Below are 23,017 nucleotides of genomic sequence, written 5' to 3'. Positions count from 1 at the left end.
TGCTTCCCGGATATACTATTCTTGTTTACAGAGAGGGGTGACGTAAATGTATTTTTGTTGAACGATTATTTTCTACGGATAAATCATACTTGAGAAATATATCGGCATAATATTTAATAGATATAATCATTAGACATCACTTTTTTTGTTTAATTTAAAATTAAGTTATTCACCATAGAACACACATTCATGCATATAATCCCCCCTTTTCACAACCATGGGTTGACCCAAGAGCTGTGCAGAAAGCTGATAGAGTGCTTGTTAAAGTGATCTTCTGTGTTTTCAGTCAAATATGTAGTTCTTTCACTGATTCCCATGCAGGATGTTGGTGCTATCAATGCTAAATTTAGGGTATATAGTTTGGAGGTTTTGTTCAACCAGTATTGTAAAGTCCTGCTGACATGAAGTTCACCAAACTATGTAATAATAACATAATATGAATCGAAATACAAAGATGTTTTTGGGGAAATCAAGTTCATTTCATTGTCTGTGTTGATATTTGGAAGAACCAAACATTTAACAAAAATCAGTGGGGGGATGTCAACCATCAACGTTGGATACTCAACCTGAATAATGCAAAAACTCCAAAAGAATACAGTTCCTGAAGAGTTTATAGGAACATGTTGATTTCTAAATGTTGACTTTTATTGTCTAGATAGCTTGAACTAGAACATGTTAATGATGCTTTATGGTGATTTCTTTCCTTAAACACCGAAAAAGATAACTTGCTTGATGATGCCATCTTCTTTGTGTAGGTCATATAGGGGACAGATGGAATTGAGTATTGCCAGCTGCATTTTGGATTTAAGGTTATAAAAACAGAATATACACATTAAGAATTATGTTATATGTTGTATTTTTGTTTTTCCTGCCGAACATTCTCAACATTATTAAACTGTAAAAGCAATGAAGGCAGAACGGATACTCCTTAAAAGCTTGTTTTGTAAGGACTTGAACTAAATATTTTTCTGAAATATATTTTCTTCGTTTCAAATGTCTGGGTAAATATATAATATGGTCTATTCTAATGTTACGTTTGTTTTTGTAAATCCTGGCTTTGGTGTTCAAAAACTCTAAATCGTCACAAAAACCTTGTTTTTACATGTGCACAAATGAGTCTGCAAGACATCTTGCCTTTCATTACAATGTGAGTTTATCAATGCTGACCCTCTTTATGGGATAATCCAGGAATAATGTCAGTGTTTTATTCAGTGAAAATGTAGTTATAAAAAAAGAAAAGACTTGCAGTTGCAAAAAAAACACACACAATGAAAGACAACAGATTCTAGATGTTTTAGCATTAGAAATATATTTAATACTTAAAGACATAACAGACAGAAACACTTTTGCAACAATCTGTATTCTATTTTGTCGGCAAACAATTAGAATCAAACATTTAAACAATTTTCAAGAACCCTATCTAATATGAAAACACCTAATTATTAGGCACGCTTTATCTTCAACAGAAACGAAAAACGGCAAATGCACATCAATGCAACTCACAAAGCAATGTTTTTGTATGTTGCCTAACACTGTCGTAACTACTTTAGTAAAAACACATGAATTGTGATTTTATATTGACATTATTGGTCTTTAACCTGCACTTTGCCCATTGAGAAACAGTTTTACATACTTTAGAAAGTGTTTAGGCAAAAAGGCACTAGAACTGGCCTTTGAAACTTGAAAAGTTGGTCGATAAATGGAAGTTTGATGCCAAACTTTGAAATAAAAACCAACAGTTGATTGCTCTGTTAGTCAGAGTCATCTGTAATATCATCTTGATCCACATCTTCCGTTCTGTGGACCTTCGTACTTTCCTCAGAGTCCATCTCCTGGGCCTGTCAGAAAGCACATGAGAAACATTTGGCAAACATTTCAAGCAGGGAGTCTCCCTGTATGCCTGTCTGTATTTAAGTGAACATGTATATGCAGGGGCGGTTCAACAGGGGCGAGTGCCCACGTAACACTGACCAGGGACCCCCCTGTGTTACGATTTATTGGAGCTAAATCAAATCAGAGACCCGGGTGTACAGTGGAGATTAAACTGTTCATTACCTTATATAAAAGCAAATACTGTTTATGTTTTTTAATTAAATTATAACTTAAAGTTACTGAAACAAATACTCTAAATGAAAAAAACTACTGAAACAAAGGACTGTAACATTTACTAAAAACAAATACCTTTACAAAAACACATACCAATTACTGTATTTTATGTTTATTTTACACAATTACTTTATACTGTCTTTGTCTTTTATTGTGCCCCTCTCATGAAATAACTGGCCCCAACCGGGCCCCCACATTAAAATTGGTCTAGAACCGCCACTGTGTATATGCATGTCCTTTGCATCTTCTCAAGAACCGTTTCTGATCAGCTTCCCACTTGGCTGGTGTATGGCAGGGGATCTATAAGTGATGATGTAGTGCATTTTGGCCTGTAACAACAACATTGTTGTCCTGTATTGTGCAGAATCTTTCTCTGTCAATATGTATGACTTGCCTTCACATATTTAGAGAACCGGTCAAACAATAGACTTCTTGTTTGGCAGTGCCATACCTCAGTTCTCAATACCTGCTTGCATATAGCAGCATTATAGAGAAACTACATAACACAGGGTCTTAGAACTAACATAATATCAAATGTTTCCTAGTCACAAACAAATCATTAGCTTGCTTAAATGTGACCTATCATGCACAATGCACTTTTGTACGTCTTTTATACATGAATGTGTCCCCGGTGTTCCAGGGAACTCACCAAGTGTCAGAAAACACAACCCTCTCTATTTTCCTCCATACCCAAATCTCTTAAAAAGGGGCTGCAACAGATCTGATACAGACTGATCCAGATTTGAACACTTCTATGACGTCACAAAAGTGGCGCTACGGCTATTGGGCCAACTCCACCAATCAGGAGGAGACAGCATCGGACATTGCCGTTGGAAAGCGCTGGAGACGCTGTAGTACATATGCCAGGCCTGTAGATGGTGCTGTTCTCACAGAATCAGCCCATGCAAAGACAGTGTTAAATTGAGCGAAATGAGGAATGGCTAAAATGCATGATCTGTTTGGTATTTTGAAAAATAAAAAGTATAAATATGCCTTATATAGGTATGGTCCTACACTATATTGTTCAAATATGGCATGATAGGTCCACTTTAAAGCTCTAACAATTTATCTTATCAGCCTTCTTTGAGCTGCCTGTTTACTGACCTGTATGGGTTCACCTTCACAAAGTAATGACCGACTCAGCAGCAGTGGAGCCTGTTGTTTGGCTGGCTTATATAACTGACTGTGTTATGACTGTGTGCTGCTTATCCCTTCAAATAAAACCTGTACTATGGTCACCACTCCTGCTAATCCTTTCAGCCACTTTACGCTTACTTACACTATATGTTTATTTACATCTATTGTTCAGGTTTATTAAAAGGTTTTATTCATTTGCCCCTGTTTTATTAATTTGTTTAAGGTAAACTCTCTGATCTTATTCTATGGCTCTAATCTCCAAAATTCCCTCCAGGCTGTTTTGAAACACACCACTGTGAATACTAATTATAATATAAACAATGCAAACATTTAAACCTGTGTTCTCTGTAGTTTTTACACCAAATGTTAAAGAATAAAACATTTTATTTCTCATTTATTTCTCAAAATTAGGGACACAATCCCCTTTCTGTATCAGATGTGAATGTAAAGCCGGGAAATGGCAGGTACCTCATCCTCTGACTGCTCCTGAGGCGGCGATTGCTCTTCTTCGTCCTCATCCTCACTTCCGTGGGACCGCTGAGAAAGAATCTCTTCACCCTGCAGCATATAGCGTTGTTTTAGGCAATTTACTTTAATACATTTAAGAGAGAAAAGTAATACAAATTCAAATGTTGTACCTTCAGGTTTCGATTTTTCAGGTTGCCAATCCAAAAGGCCTCCTGACAGTTGTTGAGCGTCAGCATGGCCTTCACTCTGTAAACAAAGAGCTCCAGGCTCTTCTTCAAGGCTGGTACGTGATTGGTCAGGCTTGTATCCTGGTTCATCTGAGCAGCAACACATAATGACGATACTACTTAGTTAAAGAACACCAAAGGAGTTACATGCACAGGCTGTCACTTTAATACAAAAGGAATATGTTGTCCTCAAAGATTGGTACATTTGGCATCAGTACATTCAGAGATATGTCCAGTTAAAGAGTTAGAAATGAAGAGGCTAGAGACAGCGTGTTCTGTAGCTACCTTAGAGTATCCACACATGTGATGCAGCTGCCGGGTGCTGAGCTGAAAGGTTTTCAGCAGGCTCTGGACATCCTCCTTCAAAAGCGAAACATGAATCACACATTCATCCCACTGGCAACACTTCATTTCACGTGGGTTTTTCACAACACAGAACGTCTATTTCTGAGCTTAACCATGCCAACCCATGTTTGAATCAAGGCAGAAACCGATGATTATTCTCATTATGGATTATCATTTCATCTATCAAATAAAATAATAATAAAAGATGTGCAGATCAGTTCTTAAGCCCGAGATGATGCATTCAAATCCCTTGTTTTGTGAGTCCAAAGCTACGAGCTATTCAGTTGAATATAGAAAACAGAGAAAGGTAGGAATTTAAGAGGTTAAGTTATGGTTCATCGATTATAGAAAGGTTTATGATTATTTTTCTGACAATTAACTACTTGTTGCAGCTCTTTGTTGTATGACACATAAGAAGAAAACATGCACTTATATTATAAAAGAATAAACTTGTTCATGGAGAAGCTTGGAAATCCTGTGTATGTATAAACATCTTTTCTTGCTTTGTGTCTTAGTATTTGTATTTTAATATAATATATAAAAAATATTTGTCTTGCATTAAATCAGGATCAGGGCAAACTCACTTAAGTCAAGCATGCTGTAGTTGTGTGTTGTTTGCAGAAGTTAATGACATCAAAGTCAATTACTTAAGATCACTTTCACCGTTTTTTAAGGCAATATTTATGCACAATTTCAATTTTTTAACATTTACCTTAATAAGGCATATATTACTTGTCATGCGTACCATGTGCCTTTTGAAGCTGTTATCAAGAAGTGGCATTCCAAGCCTCAGGAAAGACTCCAGGAAAAGGCGGCCATACTACAAAAACATTATAATCAGTTAATACAAATTCATAGCAGTTTCACATGAATCCTTTTCAGCGCACACAGCTAACTCACCTTCAAGCACACGATGAGCACCGGCCTGGAATCAAACACCTGTAAGAAGAGTTAGGAAGACATGTGAGCAGATGAACCAAACTGAATAAACATATTGTATTGGATAAAAGCCATGGGATTCAATTAAAAGTATCACAACAAATATAAAGCTAATGCTGGAAATAGATGAGGTCCAATGTCAAACCAAGCACAACAAAGGTTCACAGCCAATAGATGATGCCAACAGACCTTCCCTAGGTTGACCAGGATGTGAAAGTCTCTGACAGCCAGGTTCCATATCAGCAGCTTCTCGCTCTGAGCCTTGAAGGAGAACATTATTGTTATCGTTAAAACACACGCACACACAATGCATAGTCTCACTTATGTGAATAATTAAGTATAAATGTTGACAAGACAGATGTATTAGTATTTTGTGGCTCTGATTATATTCAGTTCTAAGCTAAATAGCAACTGTGTATAAAGTGCGTGTATGCTTGAAAGCTCATTGTGCAGTGCGACCCCCAGTGGCTGACCTCAGAGCTGTCACTGACTTTGCAGGCAGGAATCTTCCTGATGGCCTTTTCCAGCTCGGTCATCATCACCTTGTAATACACCAAGAAAGTCTGCCTGAAGTAGAAAAAACAATGAAAAATGAACAGGATGAAGTACAATCTAACTGCGATCCAAGCTACTTTACAATAATCACTAACAACTTTTTATTTTTGCAACGAGATATCGAATACAATGAACTGATGGTGATGAGGGTCTACCTGTTGAGAGTGGGCCATGAGGCAGAGCTCTCGTCTTTCGCTGCCTTGATGAGCTCAGGGATTCCCTCTCCAGCTATTTCCTCCACTGCCTTCAGAACATCGTCAACATGCGCCATGTACATTCTGCAGAGAGCAGAAAAGATCAAAGATATCACAGTTAAGAACATTAAGATGCTTGTTCACAATTATAAAAGCGCATATTTGATGATAAAAACAGTTTACAAGAAACTGTGCACTTCATAAACGTGCTTGCGCTAGGTTCTTATTTAGAGAAATGCTTTAAAAATACCAACTTTATGAGTTACCATCATTTCCCTAAACTGCAGGTGTGGATATGATGGACAGCTGGGTGGGCACTTTATGCTTTTTTGTTTGCTTCTACTACAGCACTGCACTGGTTTGCATTGAACGCAAACGTACAATAGACTCATTTAGAAACATAAATATGTTTGTAAGGTTCTTTAGAGACGATGCTCCCGATACAAATCCATTAAATCCTTGGGGAAAGTTTACTTTATTGACTTTGTGCAGATGAGTAATAAAGCTAGTCCGACCCATACTGGAACTCTAAGACTGTAACCAATGTGGATATCTGAGACCTATAACAAATGCTGATCTTAAGAAACATGTCACAGTGGAACATACCACCAATCGTGTCTCTTTGGTGGTCAAACTATGTAATGGCAACAGGATTTCTAAATAATTACCAATATATCTGAGACATTTCTGTACTTTTTTGTACTTATTGTCTATCATACACAGCAACATATGTCTGATAAACTGATTTCCATTGACAAAGTGTCAGCAAGGCATTCAGGAATCATGTCTGCTTTTCATCCATTTTGCAATCAACTTTTTCTTGGACCAAGATGGCCATTTCTGACAAGCACACCCACTTTAGGACTGTATGTAGTGCTTCATTGAATTTGATCCCTCGCTCCTTCTCTCCGCTGGCCGTCACCCAGCTTTGGCCCAGGAAACGTTTGGCAAGGGAGGCTGGGAAGAAAAATCCAACATTATCATCACAGCCCATTGGATAGCAGACAAATTGGATTTAGTGAGGCAACATGTCACGACTGACCGGTCTTCTCTCTGTGGGCAGCAGGGTCCCCCCCCCTCTCTGACACAGTGGACAGAAGCTGGGAGAGGGTCAGGGCTGTGCTGAGATTTGGCATTGTGCTGCAGAAGTTCATCAGGTACTTAAAGCTGTGTCTAAACAGAGAGGGACAAAAAAACACAATTTAAAAGCATCATACTTGAACTTATTAGACAATTCTGATATTACGTTGTTATTTGGAACCAGTGAAAATGTCCATTCTTCTTTGCTAGGCCCATGGCAATTACAAATACCGTTATCTCTTTTGTATTAAGAGTGTTTTTTTATTCAGTTATTTGGAGTTGTGCTTTGTTGTAATTCTGTCATTTTGAGCAAAAAGGATACTGTATTTACTTCACTTTTGAGGCCCCCAAAGTCGTTGAATTTCATAAACAAATAGATCGGTAGATTAAAGAAGAAAAAAAAGGTTTATTGACAGTAGTTACACTTCTGCCCCTAAGCTTTATCACTCACTTTACAAGCTGCTCCAGGGTCAACTCAGCACTTTCCTCTTTTAGTCGTTCAGCCAAAACCCCCAGAGCCTTCTTCAGTAAGCTCCGCTGTCCTGGCTGGCTGAATCCAGACCTGAAAAATACAAAAATAAACAGGCACATTAAAGCAGGGGTGCCCAATACGTTGATTGCAAAGGTAGTGTGGGTAGATCGCATGGCATTGAAAAAAATAAAAAATAAAAAAAAATATTCTTTTAATTTTAATGTTTTTAAAGTTATCCTACCATCCATCCTTACCGTGGCATTTGCCACTTGATTGACGCACAGGTAAGCCAGTCTGAGTTGTATTGTGCCATATGGGTTCATGCAGTTATGAGGGGGCCTCACCTCCTCATCTGAAGCGCAAATGCGGCGCACTATTATGCGCTCATGCGGCGCAATTAGTGTAAGCGTGCCATAGTTTATCCGCCGTTTAGTCCACTAGCATCCCCCCCCCCACCGCGCTCGCGAAATAGATTGGGCAGGAGCGGCCCTGTAGGTCAGGGGTCCCAAACCCCCCAGTGTTACTGACGGGCCGCGGAATAGCTGTGAGTTTATCGTAATATTTGCAGAATTATAAATATATAAAAATATTTTATCAAAAAAAATTCAATAAATTTTTTAATTTTTATTAAATGTTATACCAGTCATATTATTTCATCCAAGATACATACAAAATAAATCAAAATTGGTTGGCATAAGGTCTCAACCTCTCGTGCGCAGAGAAAGTTACAGGTGGTGCGCCAATAGGAAGTGGAGCACACAGGAGACAACCGTTTAATCGCAGACTGTTATGTTTGTGGGGGAATGGCAGTGCATACATTATTTGAGATATATTTCAAACTCAGACTTCATTTTAAGGACATTGCGGCCAGGGGTGTAGAGCTATTTTTTTTATTTGTAAAGCCTCCTTCACTTCATGAAATGGCTGCAGCATCAGGAGGCAGCCTCTGAGAGGTGCAGCACCAGCGCGTATCACCGCCTTCACTGTGTTCCCCACTGCAGGCGTGTGTGTAGAGGTGTGTATAGGCGTGTGTAGAGGTGTGTGTGGTTGAAACCTAGCAATGTTTCAACCACACACACCTCTACACACACACACATTGAACGGCCCGATTATTCCCCCTATTACTCGTTGTATGAAGGAAATGTCCAGTCACAAAGGCGCATGATGTGTATGTGCTCTGCTCAGCTCCGCTGTGAGTGTGTATGTTCGGTGTGTTTGTGTTTGTCCAACAACGGCATTTGTTTTCAAATTACCAAGAACAGTAATTTACACACATCTGGCCAACTCCATAGGTATGTGGGTGTTCCCAAAAGAAGTTATTTTAATCTTAATCTCGATGTAGTGCTAAATGCTGTCGGAGTGCACCGGAACGAACGCCCCGGTATGACGTTATTATTGCTGGCAAACAAGCCCAGGGGTCTCACTGACAGATTTCAGTTATATCAATATGTGTACAGTGGTCCTAATTTGTTTTAATTGTATCCTGGTTTTAAACGTTGTTAATATGTTTTGGATGCATATTGGTATTTCTTCAGGCTGTTAAATACAATTAGCCTCTTTTGCCACCTGCTGGTGAGTAAATATTCAAATCAGTTAAAATTGACAACCGGTCCGCACATTTCTTTTAATGTATCTGCCGGTCCTTGGCACAATAAAGGTTGGGAACCCCTGCTGTAGGTAGATCTTTTGGACTTGGTCATTTTAAAAGTAGCTCCCAAGCTGAAAAAGTGTGGGCACCCCTGCATTAAAGAGACATAACTAAACAGAAGCCAGACTTTGTGACAATGTCCAATATTTGATCAAGTCAAAAGATAAAAGTGAGTGGTGCTGGTGGTCCTCCTCACCAGCTGAAGGTGGTGTTCAGGATCTGAAGGAGCAGTTGGTAACCAGCAGACATCAGCTGGTGCTCCTGAACATCCGTGGCAGGTCCGTCCACCACACCGTTGTTCTCAGACAGCATTGTCTGGGAAGAAATGCACCAATTTCATACAAACCTGAAAACATTTGATAGAAAACTGGAAGGTCTTAATTGATACGTACAGATTGTGTTTGTACCTGGAAATGGTTGTGACAGTTCTCCAGGTGGGAGCAGAGGGTGGGCAGCAGCTGGACGCAGTAGGAAGCGATGTCCTTGGAGCTCCTCTGTTGTAGATGGGAGAAGCCCACGCTCTTATCGGTCTTTGCCTGCAAAAGAAAAATTGCAATTAAGTTTCAGCTCTTATAAGCCTGGTTGTTACAGTTTAACACAGCTATTACTAAATGTCAATGACGTGCAAAGCGTCTTCAACTAGGGAGAGAACTCAGAAAATGTCTTCATTATATGTGCCTTTAAAGAAACATCTCAGAATACAATAATACATTTTGCAAACTGTTGTTCCCAAGACACTGTTGAACATTTATAAGCCCAGCACATCCTCACATTTTCATTCTCTGATTTACATTCATCACTGCATATGTTAGCTTCTCTTTGTACCTTGAAGAACGGGGTCCTCTTGGCAGGGGCAGCTGTCAGACTGAACTCCAGTTTGCGCAGCATGTCCTCCAATAGGAACACCAGCTCAGCGGGACCCAGCAGAACCTCCTGCTGCACCTTAGGCATGTAAGAATAGCAGAGGAGATGTGTGTTTTCATCTATGTGGTGCACACGTTTCAGCAATAGCAAAGACATTGATATAACTACATTTCACATTTGGATCTTTCTCTGTTTGGAAACACAGCTGGTGTACCTTGACTTAAACTACCCTACCCCTGTAACTACCTGGTCTGCCTCTCCTTTATGCTAATAACACTTGTGTACAATATTCATTTTAATGTCATGTGCAATCATACTTTTGTTTACTTATCAAGCTAAATGTAACTAACTTTACATTGTATTCTATTAGCCACTGGTGTTAGTACTCATTACTTTACGCTATATATTTATTTTCTTGTTTATATCTATATTAGGCTGTAGTAAAAATAATTACGTTTCCTATTTTACAAGAATGACCTTACTATTACTGCTATTCTATGTTGCACTGGTGTAAGTATTACTTCACGTATACTTTGTATGTATTGCTCTGATGTGTATTCTTATTCTTGTATTTTTAGACAATCCCACAAGAACATTTTCTCCGGGATGAATAATATAATCTAGAAATATTGTTTTCCAGGGATTTCAAAATAATCTAAACAAAAAGTTGAATTGCTCTGTTTACCTTGGTGTGGAGCTCAGAGTCCAGCAGAGAGCGGGACAGCAGGCCACACTGCAGCACGCTCAGCACCTCCATGTCCAGCTCCCTGAAGAACTGCCTGTAGGACACCAGACTGACCCCCGGCCGCACCTCCTTCTCCTTCTCCTTCTCCTTCTCCTTCTCCTTCTCCTTCTCCTTCTCCTTCTCCTTCTCTGGTTGCTCCTTTCACAAGAGAAAGAGAATCACCTTTTTAGATTGGCTTCAATAAATAAAAAGTATTAATACGAGAGTTAAAAGATTACCTGCTGAGTTTTGTCTGCTTCAGTCTCCTCAAGCTGAGAGCTGCTCTCTGAAGAATTCTTCCCAGGAGCCTTCCTCTTCTTTGCTCTACCATCTAAACACATATGGGAGTTAGACATTTATGTAAGTATGTATTCTTTCATTCTGACTATTTAGTTTTATTAACATAAAATCAAATATATTCGGTTGGGCCTGGTTACCCTTCTTAGTCTTCACAGGAGGAGCAGGGCTGAGTATCACCCCTTCTGGGCTTTCTCCATCAAAGTTGGCAACAGGTGGAAGGTAACCAGGTGTTCCTGAGACACACATTTAAAAAATAAAAGTAGATTATTTAAACAGCTTTAGGACAATTCACTCGTTATGAGAAAATGGATAGGATGCGAGGTTTCAGTTTTTTTCCCTACAAGAGTTAACATAAATACAACTTTGCAAACATTTGATTTGTTTAACAATGTAGCATTTGTACAATGTCCATTTATTTATTTATAGTTAACAATTATGATAATGGTAAAAATAAGAAAACAAAGAAGAAAAAAGTTGAGATAAAAATAGATTAATAATAAATAATAATAAAATAGGCCTGTATGACATATGACACACTGGCCTGTATCGATGGATGACAGCTCACCTGCCAAAGCCCTCTCCAGCAGAGTCTGAAGGTAGGTGATGTTCTGCAGACGGGTCATCACTTTCATCTTCATCTCAGTTTCCTTTTGTCTACAGAATGCATTTACGACCTACCAGAAAACACAGCTTTAGTCTCAGATCTCCTGCTTTTGAAAAAGGTGTTTAACAAATCGCCTGCAGTTACCTCTCTGAACCAGTTGATGGTGTGGAACAGCAGAGTACAGAGGAACTCCCTCTCAGCTTTTGACAGGCTCTCCATTTTATCTACCACATCCATGTCCGTGAGGATCAGAGGGCAACCTGTGTTCCAGCAAATATAAAACCCACAGAAATGATTTGACAGCCATTGAAACGAGAACAAACTGATCTGGTCTTTTGGGGCGAGCAGAGAAATTCCTCTGGTGTTCTTTACATCTGTGATTTTATCTATTCTACAGTACTGCAATACTACCTGGCATAAGACAGCTTTAAAGTCAAAACTGCTCCACCAGTTAAAAATCTGCTCAAAGATTGTTGGTCAACCCTGTCAGACACTTTATGAGTCAGCCTATCATAACAACCTAATAAGGCTGTCCAACATCATCTCAGACCCAAACCATGTTCTGAACAGCGAATATGAACCGCTACCTTCTAATCGGAGATACAGGTTCCCGCGATATATAGGGCTGAACGATTAACCGATTTTAAATCGAAATCGCGATTTTAAATGATGCGATTATCAAATCGCAAAGCCTGCGATTTTTTTTAACATTTTTTTCTTGTGTGTCAGTCATCCACACCAATCAGAAGTGCTGTGCTCCACATGTACCAGCCATTGTTAACCAATCAGAAGTGGCCCATGATAGAAGGTGACAGATTGATCCAATCACCTGCCAAGTATTTTTGAAAGTGCCTGCCCTTTCCAAATGGCTTCCATTGGAGCTTTCCTAGATGGTTTGGTGAAACAAACCATCTGAGTCAGGTTAGTAATGCTCCATCACATGTTTTACCTCTGATACAGGGTGAATCTTAAACTGAAGCTTGACTTTAAAGCAACCCAACGGAAGTTTCATGTAACTTTAGTTCTTTCACTCGTAGCTCAGGCTGCGGGGGTGCTAGAGACGGGAGCACGTTGATGCGACCTTCCTAGCTTGAGATATGGCCGCATTTTACAATAAACTTCCGTTGGGTCGCTTAAAAAGAAATATCGCAAATCGAATCGCAATATTTGTAAGAAAAATCGCAATTACCGGTAAATTTTTTCCCAAAATTGTGCAGCCCTACCGCGATACATTAAAGTCAGACTGAAGCATCCTTTGTGCATCAGTCAATCCTCACAGTAAAGCTAAATCCCAGATCAAATCCACGCTAAAGGCTCTTTGAGCATGTTTTCACTCATTGATTGTCCTGTTATGTTCAATGTTTGTTTTTCATGTATTGTGTCTTTATATTTATCTATGTTGAGGTTACACATGGAGCTGCTGTGATGCAAGTCACATTTCAGACTTGATCTGACCAATAAAGAATTATCGTATTGTGTCGTATGTCCACCAGAAATGTGTAGCTTCCACTTCCTCACCCAGCAGGGCGTCGATCTCCTCCAGGTCTCCCTGGTGCTGTTTCTCCTCACAGAGTCTCAGGAGGCGAAAGAATGGAGACAGACAGAGAGGAGACACTCGCCTGCCCCCACAAAATACAGGAAAAAAACATCTTTTTGATTACATGCATGTTTGTAAGATATACAAACATATACTGAAATTGTACAACTGACTGAAATGTATATATACATATATCATGGTGGTGGGAGTGGGGTGACTGACTTGTGTGCCTTCTGTGTTTGACTCTTCTGCTCTCCTTTGTTCTGGAGCTCTGTGGCCAGTAGAGGCAGCAGGTTGATGGCGATGCCTCCCTGACTCTCCTCGTCATCCAGGTTGTATATCACATGGGGCGTTAAGGGGAAAGAGCTGAGAGGCACAAAGAGGAGAGATTAATGACAGTTGAAGTATATTAAAACAAGTTGCTTATGCTGCCAGATATCCATCACTAACCCCAGTATGTCTGGCCCTAGATCCACCACAAAGTCATCCTGGAAGTCATCGAGGACAGTCTTTCCGATCTTTTCCTGTTTTAGGAAGAAAATAACAAGACCACAAAGATAAGTCATGATTTAATAGCATCTTATGATAGATGCATGTCGATGTGTCCGCTGAGAAAGCTGAGTCTCCTGCTGGGGGAAGCGGTGGTAGTGCCTACATGTAACCAAGATGCATTGTGGGGCATTGAGGGTCCCCGACTGGCCATATCCTCCTGCAAAGCTTATGTAGCTACAGCCTCAGATTCTGTCTTTACCCAGGAAACAAATGCTGTCAATTCTTTTTCTGACCATCACCTATCAATTCTGTCAACGTATTATTGTGGCTCTACAGTCAAATGTACATTTTTTTGTCATTTTTCAGATGCCATTATGCTGTTATACACTTAGCCAGTTTGCAAAACAAGCAACGAGAACAAGAAAGTCCTGTTTTTTAGAAGGAATACACAGCTGACTCTGAACTGAAAACGCCTGTAGCCTGACGCTGATGCTTACAGGAAACAGAAGAGATTTTACAGCTGAGAACTCTGCACTTAGGAATTTAAATCAACATTTACCATCAACACTGATTGGACACCCTCATAAAAAGTAGCCCATTACTAAAGTGATGGGAGGAGCTATTAAAAAAGGAAGTTTGATACATGTTGGTTTCAGACACACCTGCACCTGCGGGTCTAGGATGGAGCTCAGGATCAGGTTGGCCAGTTCATCGTAGTACAGAGCTGCAGCCTCCGCTGAGCTCTCACTGCTGGACTTCACCAGCTCCAACAGGGCTGCCACCTGAGACAAGACACACACACACACACACACACACACACACACACACACACACACACACACACACACACACACACACACACACACACACACACACACACACACACACACACACACACACACACACACACACACACACACACACACACACACACACACACACACACACACACACACACACACACACACACACACACACACACACAGGGATATCATCAGAGAATACTCCTCATCAGCTGACAATGATGAGCCTTTTTATGGTTTTGAAGGAGATATAACCCCATCATGTTTTTGCTTGACCTCTGAGACAGGGAGGTCACAGCACAAGATGAGTTACTAAGAACATCATAACTGCAACACATACATTGTTCTTTCTGATTGCTCTAATGCTTCATGTGTACCTGTCTGAGCGTCTCCTGAGGCAACAACCCATTCTGGGACTCCTTCACTTTAGGTCTGGGGCAGTCGGAGGCAGAGAGAGGCATGGAAGGATTAAGTGAAGTAAGGAACAAGGAAACAATTGCTTATGTTCGTGAGTACCACCACCCCTTACCTGGCGGCCCCCATGCTGCCTATAATCATGACAGCACCAATGATGCCGATACGCTTGTACTTGGGCACAGTGCTGGAGAGCTGTTTGCGGATCACTATGTGCATGTCGTCCTGAGGGGAGAAGTTATTACAGTTATTAGCAGCTTTAGTTTGTTTTTGTTAGTGATAGTTATACCGTTTCACAAGTACTGTATCTACATAAACATACAAACCCTTTTTTGAAAGAATATATAGAAAATGACCATGATGAAATCTTTTGATTTGGGAGTCAACTAAAATTATTTCCCTACCAAACTCAGAAGAAAACAAGTTGAATAGCATTTGATCTACCACAAAATTGAAATCATGTTCTTGTTTGATTCTAAAAGACTAAACTTCATGTTGAAAACAACAGGCATTAGTTGGAAAGCAATAGTGACATAGCGCCATTTCCAGAAATGTCAAGTGAGTTACATTTTTGTTGTTCGATGTTCACAAAAATGTATGATTTCTTAAGGGATTAAAAAAAACTAAAACTGAAATAATTTACCTTAATTTTGGTTTAAATTTCATACGTTTTTTTTAACCACGCAACATGTTTTTCTTAAAAGGCAATTTTTCTTTTTAGTTTTAAACTATATCTTTCACTGCTTACTATTGTTTTGGTGTATAGTAACTCTGTTACAATAAGAGCAGAAAATATGAAAAAGCCTGAACGGTCTTGTGAGAGTGCACCTGGATGAGAGACCCCTGCTGCTGCTGTCCGAAGGCCAGAGTGCTCAGGAGGTGGAAGAGCCTGCGGATCTGCTGAGGAGTCAGGTTGTCCATGTAGTCCAAGATTCCCTGCATCAAAGAGTGCACTCAGTTAAAAACCAAACGTAATGGTAAGATACTAAACGTTATATTCAGGATATATCTGCTAGCTACTGTACAAGCTGTTGGTTCATACATTCATGTTGCTTATATTTCATTCATACATTTGTTTCAGTGTGATTTGGTAAGCGGCTCCAACAGCAGATATATACGAGTCACCCTCTTACCTTGACAAAAACAGCGTACAGGGACATTTCTGAAGGCTTCTCTGTAACAAGGCCGCAGAGCAGCTCCAGAGCCATGTCTACCTCCCCCCCCACACCACTGCACACATGGGTCACTAAAGAGCCAACCACCTCCTAGCAAACACAATACAGGAAGAAATGAAAATGACTTATTAGACATAACACAACTGACAAACAGGCTTGTATACATTCCTTCAAACTAATCCTAAACCCACCTGTTGGCAGTAAGAGTCAAAAGCAGCGAATGAGTGTCGGTACATGTGTCCTCCAAAGGGCACCACACAGGGGTCAGGGGAGCGCAGCAGACCCTGAGCCAGAGCCAGGATGGAGGGGAAATACCCTCGCATCACCTACAGAATCATCATTAATTAATACAACATGTTATTAAAATACAAATGTTGACTACAGCAGTATAAGTGCACAGTGCTTCTGTGTAGGGATGCCAGTGATTATTTGATTATTCGTTACAGTCTCCATAATCGAATATTATTTTTAAAAATCGATTTTATTTATATATTTATTTATTATTATTTATTTATTTATTTTTTCTGGCTTAGTTTCAACCAAAATATAGACTAATGCTAATAATAGTAATAGTATTAATAATTGTAAATGACCATTGGTCACACCACCAGTTTGTTTTACTGTAAACTTGGAGGAAGCCTGCGTGCAGAGCAGACTGCAGCACGCTACACACCGACCCCGCCCATACCGGGGGGGTAGGGGCGGGGTCGGTGTGTAGCGAGGGGGTCTCCCTCACACGTGCGACTAAAGATGAACAAAGCGGCAGGTAAAAAGAGTTCCTCCTTGTGGAACTACTTCGAACTTACAAGTCCAAAGGAAGTTAAATGAAACAAACAACGGAATTCCTTTTGTCTGAGTTTTTTTTTTCTTTCTCTCCCGCGGGGGGGGGGGGTCGGTCGGTCGGTCGAATAATCGATTTTGATCATGGTCAGTTTCTGGCAACCCTACTTCTGTGTTTATATTTCATCTTGACCCACCTGAGCGTAATCTCTAAAGGTCCTCTGGAGCAGGGCCTCCTGGATCAGCCCCCCCCTCACCTTCAGCTTCACCAGCCGCTCCGCCCCCCGCCGGCTCTGGTTGGCATTGGTGGAGTGGAGGATGAACAGCACCAGCACATCTATCACCTGACATGGCAGAGCACTTTTTAAGGGAGAGATACAGGGATACATACTCCCACAGGAGCATATAGTGTAAATGTGACACATACAAATAAAGTTCCTATATGACTCTGCTTCAAAATGTCTATGGGGTCCAGACTTTGTGACTGGTTTTCAAGATATTTAGTGCACAGCATGATATCTTTTTATATTTTATAATAATTATAAAGTAACAACTGTTTTCAAAATGTTTTTATTTTGTGTTTTAGAATATTGGTTCATATAATTAGACTTGTGTCCGCACAGAATAGAATCCAAGGCTTTAAACAAACCAACTCAATACCCTGATCTGAGGAGAACACACCCACCTTATGGTCCTCAGCTTCATCCACTGACTCTATTGCCTGATGAAAAACACCACAGTAAAAGTTAAGTAAGCAACTCTCAAATTGAATTGAGAAGACTGAACGAGCATTTACTAATCAATCAAATATAAGGGGGCTAAAATACGGATTCATTTCCCACCTTGAGCCAAGCCTCCGAAATCCTTTTCTGGAATCGCACCGCTGACTTGATGCCGTCCAACACCAAGGCAACGCTGTCCTGGCTGCTGCTGCTGCTGCGGCGGCCTGCTGCTGTGGAGGAGGAGGACCTGCTCCGAAAACAGATGGAAGTGATGAAAGATCAAAAACCTACTACCAATTTGTTCCTGACAAAATAAACTGATCATAGTTTTGAGTGGGGATCTGTGTTGTCTTACGCTGCGGATCCTTTGCTCTTCATGCGGCTCTGGGAGGCCTGCAGCACCGGAGGGAGAACACACTGCTCCAACTCCAGCTTTTTACGAAGACTACTCACCACCTACACAAGATAAGAACACATGACACATTAATTTTCAGAATATATGACTTTAAAAACGACCATGTGGTGTTTTCTAAATGCTGTGGACAGGACTCTGAGCTCTCACCTCATAGGCATCAGAGGCTGAGACAGAGTGCAGGATGAACTTCACCACCAGAGGAAGGTCCTCCAGCTGCACGGCTGCCAGAGTGGCCATGACGGCTCCACGGACCTGAGAGGGCAGACAGTGACGTGTAACAGCGTGGTGAAATTAACTTTAATAATTCATCCAATATAACTGTGATACAGTGTGTAGGCAAGTGCCTTCAAAAATATATATGTCTCGATACATATTGATTATTACGGAGCCCTGGAGGGTTCATTGAGAAAAAAATTAATAAAACGTGGCGCAACTCGTTCGCACGAGTTAATAAAGCGTGGCCTCGTTTTATTTAAATTGAGGGATTCCTGTCCGTGACTCACACAGTATCTGCTGCCCACAGCTGTTTTATAGAAGGAAAACGTTCTTCACTTTATGAAATCTCTGCGGCACCAGTGGCCTGTACTACGAAGCAGGATTTGCTATTTACACTATTCATCCATGAAGTATGACGCTGCGATGTCAGCACGCGTCTCCATGTTTGTGATTGGTCAAATGTTGCTAACTCCGTCCCTTTCAGGGTGAACGCGCTCTCAGCCGGACAGAGAAACCCTGGTTGATTTACTGAGTTGATAACCAGCTTTGTAGGACCGCTTAGCGACATCGCGTTTGCTAGGGTTAGTTAAAGCGGGTAACTCAAACATATCCAGGGTCTGTTGAACTGGCTTCGTCGTACAGGGCACTGGAGGCAGTAACGTGTAACTCAGCAGAATCTGAGAAGAGCAGCACCAGCTGCAAAGAGCTGTGCCTTTTACTGTTTACTTCACTGCGTTTCCCTTCATTAGAACAGCTGAATAGAGATCGAGTCTGCTGCGTTTAACCACACACACCTCTACACACATCGAACTGCCAGAGTATTCCCCCCTCTGCTGCTCTTTCTAGGATCAGAAAACACGAGCAAGATAGCCTAAATATGAATGTGTTTTGGGCTGTGGCTTTATCCAGGGTTCTTACACCTTTTCCAAAGTCAAATTCAAGAACTTTCAAGGATTTCCAGCACCCGTGGGAACCCTGTTTATCTCATATGTTTTATTTTCTCACTTTTCCTTACTGGCATGAACCCTGTTATCAGTCTGAAATAAAGTGAGAATTGAAAGTTGTTCATGTTTACTTTATTCATTCTGCTGTCATCTGTTACTAAAAAAATGATGTGTGGTTAGCATGTTATAGCCTTGTATGTTAATCTTTAAAAAAAGAATGCTGTGATCTGTAACTCTTTCCTGAGGTATTCAAAAGGGTATTCAGTATTTTCCAAGGTATTGGTAATGGTGACAGTACTATCCTGTGTCTGTGTATGGGTGTGTGTTTGTAGTACCTCAGTAAGTAATGAGGTACTAAGGTTCAGACTGGAGAGGGCGTCCAGGATGGGAACAGTCAGCTGAGTGTTCTCCTGGAGTAAAGAGCTACACAGAAGAGATGAAAGTAGCAGTTAGTAATATCACTCTGAACAACAACTACAGGATCTGCAATCCAGACTGACAGAACCAACTTGAGCTCTCTGGCTATATCGTTGTGCTGGGTGTCATCCAGTATCTCTGGCAGACTAGTGATGATGTCACGCTGGACCTCCACAGGTGCGACTGACACCAGCTCCATGAGCTTCACCGCCAACTCCTGCACATGACAGGGAGGCAGAAATAAACACATCACCGTCTAGAAATGAGTGATGACTGAAGAAGAGATACATGATTACAGGTGTAATGGAACAGAGGAGCAGAAACTGTTATGACTACAGCACATGCAACCTATCGTCACAGAAATGACTACCTTGCTGTCCACAACTCGGTCGAGCCATTTAAGCTGGTTAATTATTATGTGAGGAATACTGAGCCCTCCATCTCCAGCTCTGAGAAAGACAGAACAAGAAGACATTTAGAAAAACAGGCGAAGTGTATAACATGGTGAAATAATGTTAAGTAAGCTCGTTAAAATACTAACCCATCAAGCATAAATTCAGGGATTTTCTCGATCAATGTGTTGATGATAGGGGTCTAATTGAAAAGGAAAATCAGATTAAGGATTTGTGGAAGAAATACTGTAAATTTTTGTGCCGAAAAATAACAGTTTGAATTCATCTTGCTGTTTGACTTCTTTTGTGAAAGAGCGATGCATTTGTCTTTGACAGAATATATGCAGGAAATCTGACCTGCATGATTTCAATCCCCAGCAGCATGCGGAGCAGACTTTCCTGAAATGAGCTGACACAACTGCACCACAGAAGAAAACACGTCAGTACTTCACATCATACAGTCAGACTACTGACACAGGTTCGGTTTAGGCTGAAAGGTTAGCTTATTGATAAGTTAGAAAATAATAGACAACTGATAATTGATCAAGGAATAAAAAGAACACCTGCGACCTGCCAAATACAGGGTACATGTTGACTGTACAATGTGCAGGTCATCCGCAAACATGACAGGTCTTTCTTGTAAGATGTAGGTGAGGGAAAGAAAACAGACCCTGTAGCTGATTCTTCATTTATGTATTTGTATACCAATATTGCAGAACAATATGGTTTCTAGGCCTCTCAAACTAAGAGATGTCCTGCCTTTCGCCTGTTCTAAATCACATTTAACTGAATATTAACTTCTACCTCAAGTTTTAAACCAGGTTGATTTATCAAGAAAATAATACAGCAGAATCATCCATAATGAAGATAATCATCATTCTCGCCCTAGTTGTATTTTTTTAATGGAAAGTTGTGCTTAAAGGTGGGGTAAGTCATTTTGGAGAAACCAGCTCGAGTGCGCTAGAATTTGAAAAAACACAGCCGGAAAAAATCTTCTACTTCCTTACAGAGCCCCTCCTCCAACACACACGAATGCGCACATGACCAATGAGGGCACGAGATAAGTTTGTGCACAGATGGAAGGCTGACAGGCAGGTAGGCCATCCAGTTACTTTAGCCGGGCCGGAAAGTGTATCTTGAGCCGGTTTCTCAAACTTACCTACCCCACCTTTAATATTGCTTCTATTTTAGAAGAAGACGTACTTTATTAATCTGTTGTGTTTACACACATTACACACACAGGGGAGGATATACATGCACAAACACTATTAGCATCAAGTGTGTTTTCTTTTTAAGTCACCTGGAGTCCCCATCAGACAATCTTGGGACACATGGAAGAAGGCAGTTCCTAAACCGCTCAGGTTCTTCAATATGAGACTCCAATCCAGCGGTGAATTCTTGAACAATCTGAGCAAAGAAATGGCAGAGAAACATAACTTGCAAAGATTAAACATACTTCATAATATGTGTACATATACAGTATGCTCACTACCAGTGTACGTGTCCTCTCCGGTTGCTGAATGTTACAGGGAATGTGATACATGCAAATGAAAAATCCTTCTATTTGCATAACTCAGATTGCATTCATATGGTGGTTGGTCTTTATATAAGTTTTCCTAAAATGTGATTTAAATAATTACAATATATTGCCTTACTTAAAGTATCACAATGTATCGTAACTTAACGGCTCATCATTACATGAATATATCAACAGATTCCTGCAAATACACAGCTCCAGTGTGTATACTTACTCCAGGATACCTGGGACTCTTCTGCAGTTGTTTCTTTATCCTTTTTTGGAAAACGACTTGGTCAACAGCTGGATCAGAAAAATCAGAAGTGGAAAAATGTATTTAATTTACTGGCATGGCATGTTCTTAGTTTAGTTTTTGAACTTGGTCAGAGTGTGTTTACCAATCTCATTGGACGTGCCACCTTGTTTTAAGGTGACCCCTGCCTCTCGAAGAAAGATACCAAACACACTTTCATTGGTCTCTTCTGGAGCAGGTTCCTTTGGTTGGCGACCAGTGCTGCGACTCTTCTTCGCCTCTTTGAAGATAAGAGAAACACTTTTGATGTGCGATTAATTTAAACAGTATCACAGTATTGGGCTGCCCATATAGATGTTTTATAAAATGTGTCAAGGTGCCATAATTTAATAAGGGGCATGGTTTATTGGCTGGTGTAATCATATCAGTGTGGTGGAAACATGCAGTGGTTCTGTCAGATCACTGTCATAAACTTGTGATGCTGTCCTCTCAATGAAATAGAATATAGAGTATACAGTCGGGATCTAGGGATTTTTATATCATAGTAGGCACGTACAGGAAATTCAAAGGGAAATCCTGTACTGACACATACATGTGAACTGCTGTGTATAAAGCTTACTAGTGCTCGTAGTAGCTGCCTCTACTTTATCCGCAGTCGAGCGTCTCTTTTTACGCAACATCTGAAAAAATATAAAAGACAGGAGGTGTTTAATGTGGCTAGCCAGGCTAGCGTCCACAGTAGCAATCAAGCTAACGTGTTGTTTACATTTACATTAAAATACTATGCTTTGGCTAGGGTATCAGCTAATCCAGTCATTTATAAAATATACAACAAACATGACATGCTTTAACGTTCGGGCTTTTTAACAAGTGTATGTTGTCAGTAACATTCATAATTATAAAAGTGAGACATACTTTTAATAGAAAGACGATCCCACAGACGACGATTTGATGTACAATCCCAGAGACTGAAGTTACAAAACAAACCTACGCGCCAATGTGCTTATAAACGTCACCAACTGCAGTTAGGGATCATCTTCATGGAGTTTAGCGTAACAGAATATAACTTTTTTTAAAAAGCCTAAAGACGTCTGAGAATGATATGTTTATACATTATATTTATAATAGCCTCATAAGTTAGCCTGTTGACTGAATTATCTTTGGTGATATTTTTTAATTAAAAGTGATCAGTCGTTAACATTACAACCGTTACAACATGTTTCAGACGGTCTCTAACTTTCTTACATTGGGTTGCATGTATTTACCAAACCATGTGTT

General features: G+C 40.3%; 1 protein-coding gene across 2 annotated transcripts; it reads right to left on the bottom strand.

Moving 5' to 3' along the window:
• Positions 1 to 1,290: 1,290 nt before the first annotated feature.
• fancd2 (FA complementation group D2) lies at positions 1,291 to 23,011 on the bottom strand. 2 transcript variants are annotated; one of them, XM_079685658.1, is made up of 44 exons: positions 22,655 to 23,011; positions 22,359 to 22,419; positions 21,885 to 22,019; positions 21,722 to 21,789; positions 21,271 to 21,377; positions 20,328 to 20,388; positions 20,120 to 20,172; positions 19,949 to 20,027; positions 19,671 to 19,795; positions 19,497 to 19,584; positions 18,149 to 18,253; positions 17,942 to 18,042; positions 17,707 to 17,833; positions 17,550 to 17,585; positions 17,062 to 17,208; positions 16,276 to 16,410; positions 16,043 to 16,174; positions 15,738 to 15,845; positions 15,025 to 15,134; positions 14,873 to 14,927; positions 14,355 to 14,474; positions 13,651 to 13,724; positions 13,423 to 13,566; positions 13,182 to 13,282; positions 11,808 to 11,923; positions 11,625 to 11,733; positions 11,197 to 11,292; positions 10,999 to 11,090; positions 10,721 to 10,912; positions 9,997 to 10,113; positions 9,579 to 9,707; positions 9,368 to 9,486; positions 7,503 to 7,613; positions 7,014 to 7,144; positions 6,829 to 6,928; positions 5,933 to 6,055; positions 5,696 to 5,789; positions 5,412 to 5,483; positions 5,184 to 5,222; positions 5,029 to 5,103; positions 4,224 to 4,298; positions 3,882 to 4,028; positions 3,712 to 3,801; positions 1,291 to 1,838 (listed from the first exon to the last, which is right to left on the bottom strand). In XM_079685658.1, the coding sequence occupies exons 2-44, from the start codon at positions 22,417 to 22,419 to the stop codon at positions 1,752 to 1,754; spliced, it is 4,386 nt and encodes a 1,461-aa protein (XP_079541784.1). In that variant the 5' UTR covers positions 22,655 to 23,011; the 3' UTR covers positions 1,291 to 1,751. The 2 variants fall into 2 exon arrangements, with proteins under 2 accessions (XP_079541784.1, XP_079541783.1); XM_079685657.1 differs by having other exon boundaries at positions 10,721 to 10,918; positions 22,655 to 23,010.
• Between the last annotated feature and the right edge of the window lie 6 nt (positions 23,012 to 23,017).

Source organism: Notothenia rossii (assembly GCF_949606895.1).
Source record: "Notothenia rossii genome assembly, chromosome: 5".
NCBI classification, from domain to species: Eukaryota; Metazoa; Chordata; class Actinopteri; order Perciformes; family Nototheniidae; genus Notothenia; species Notothenia rossii.
Note: the sequence above shows the minus strand (reverse complement) of the source record. Positions and strands in the feature narration are given on the sequence as shown.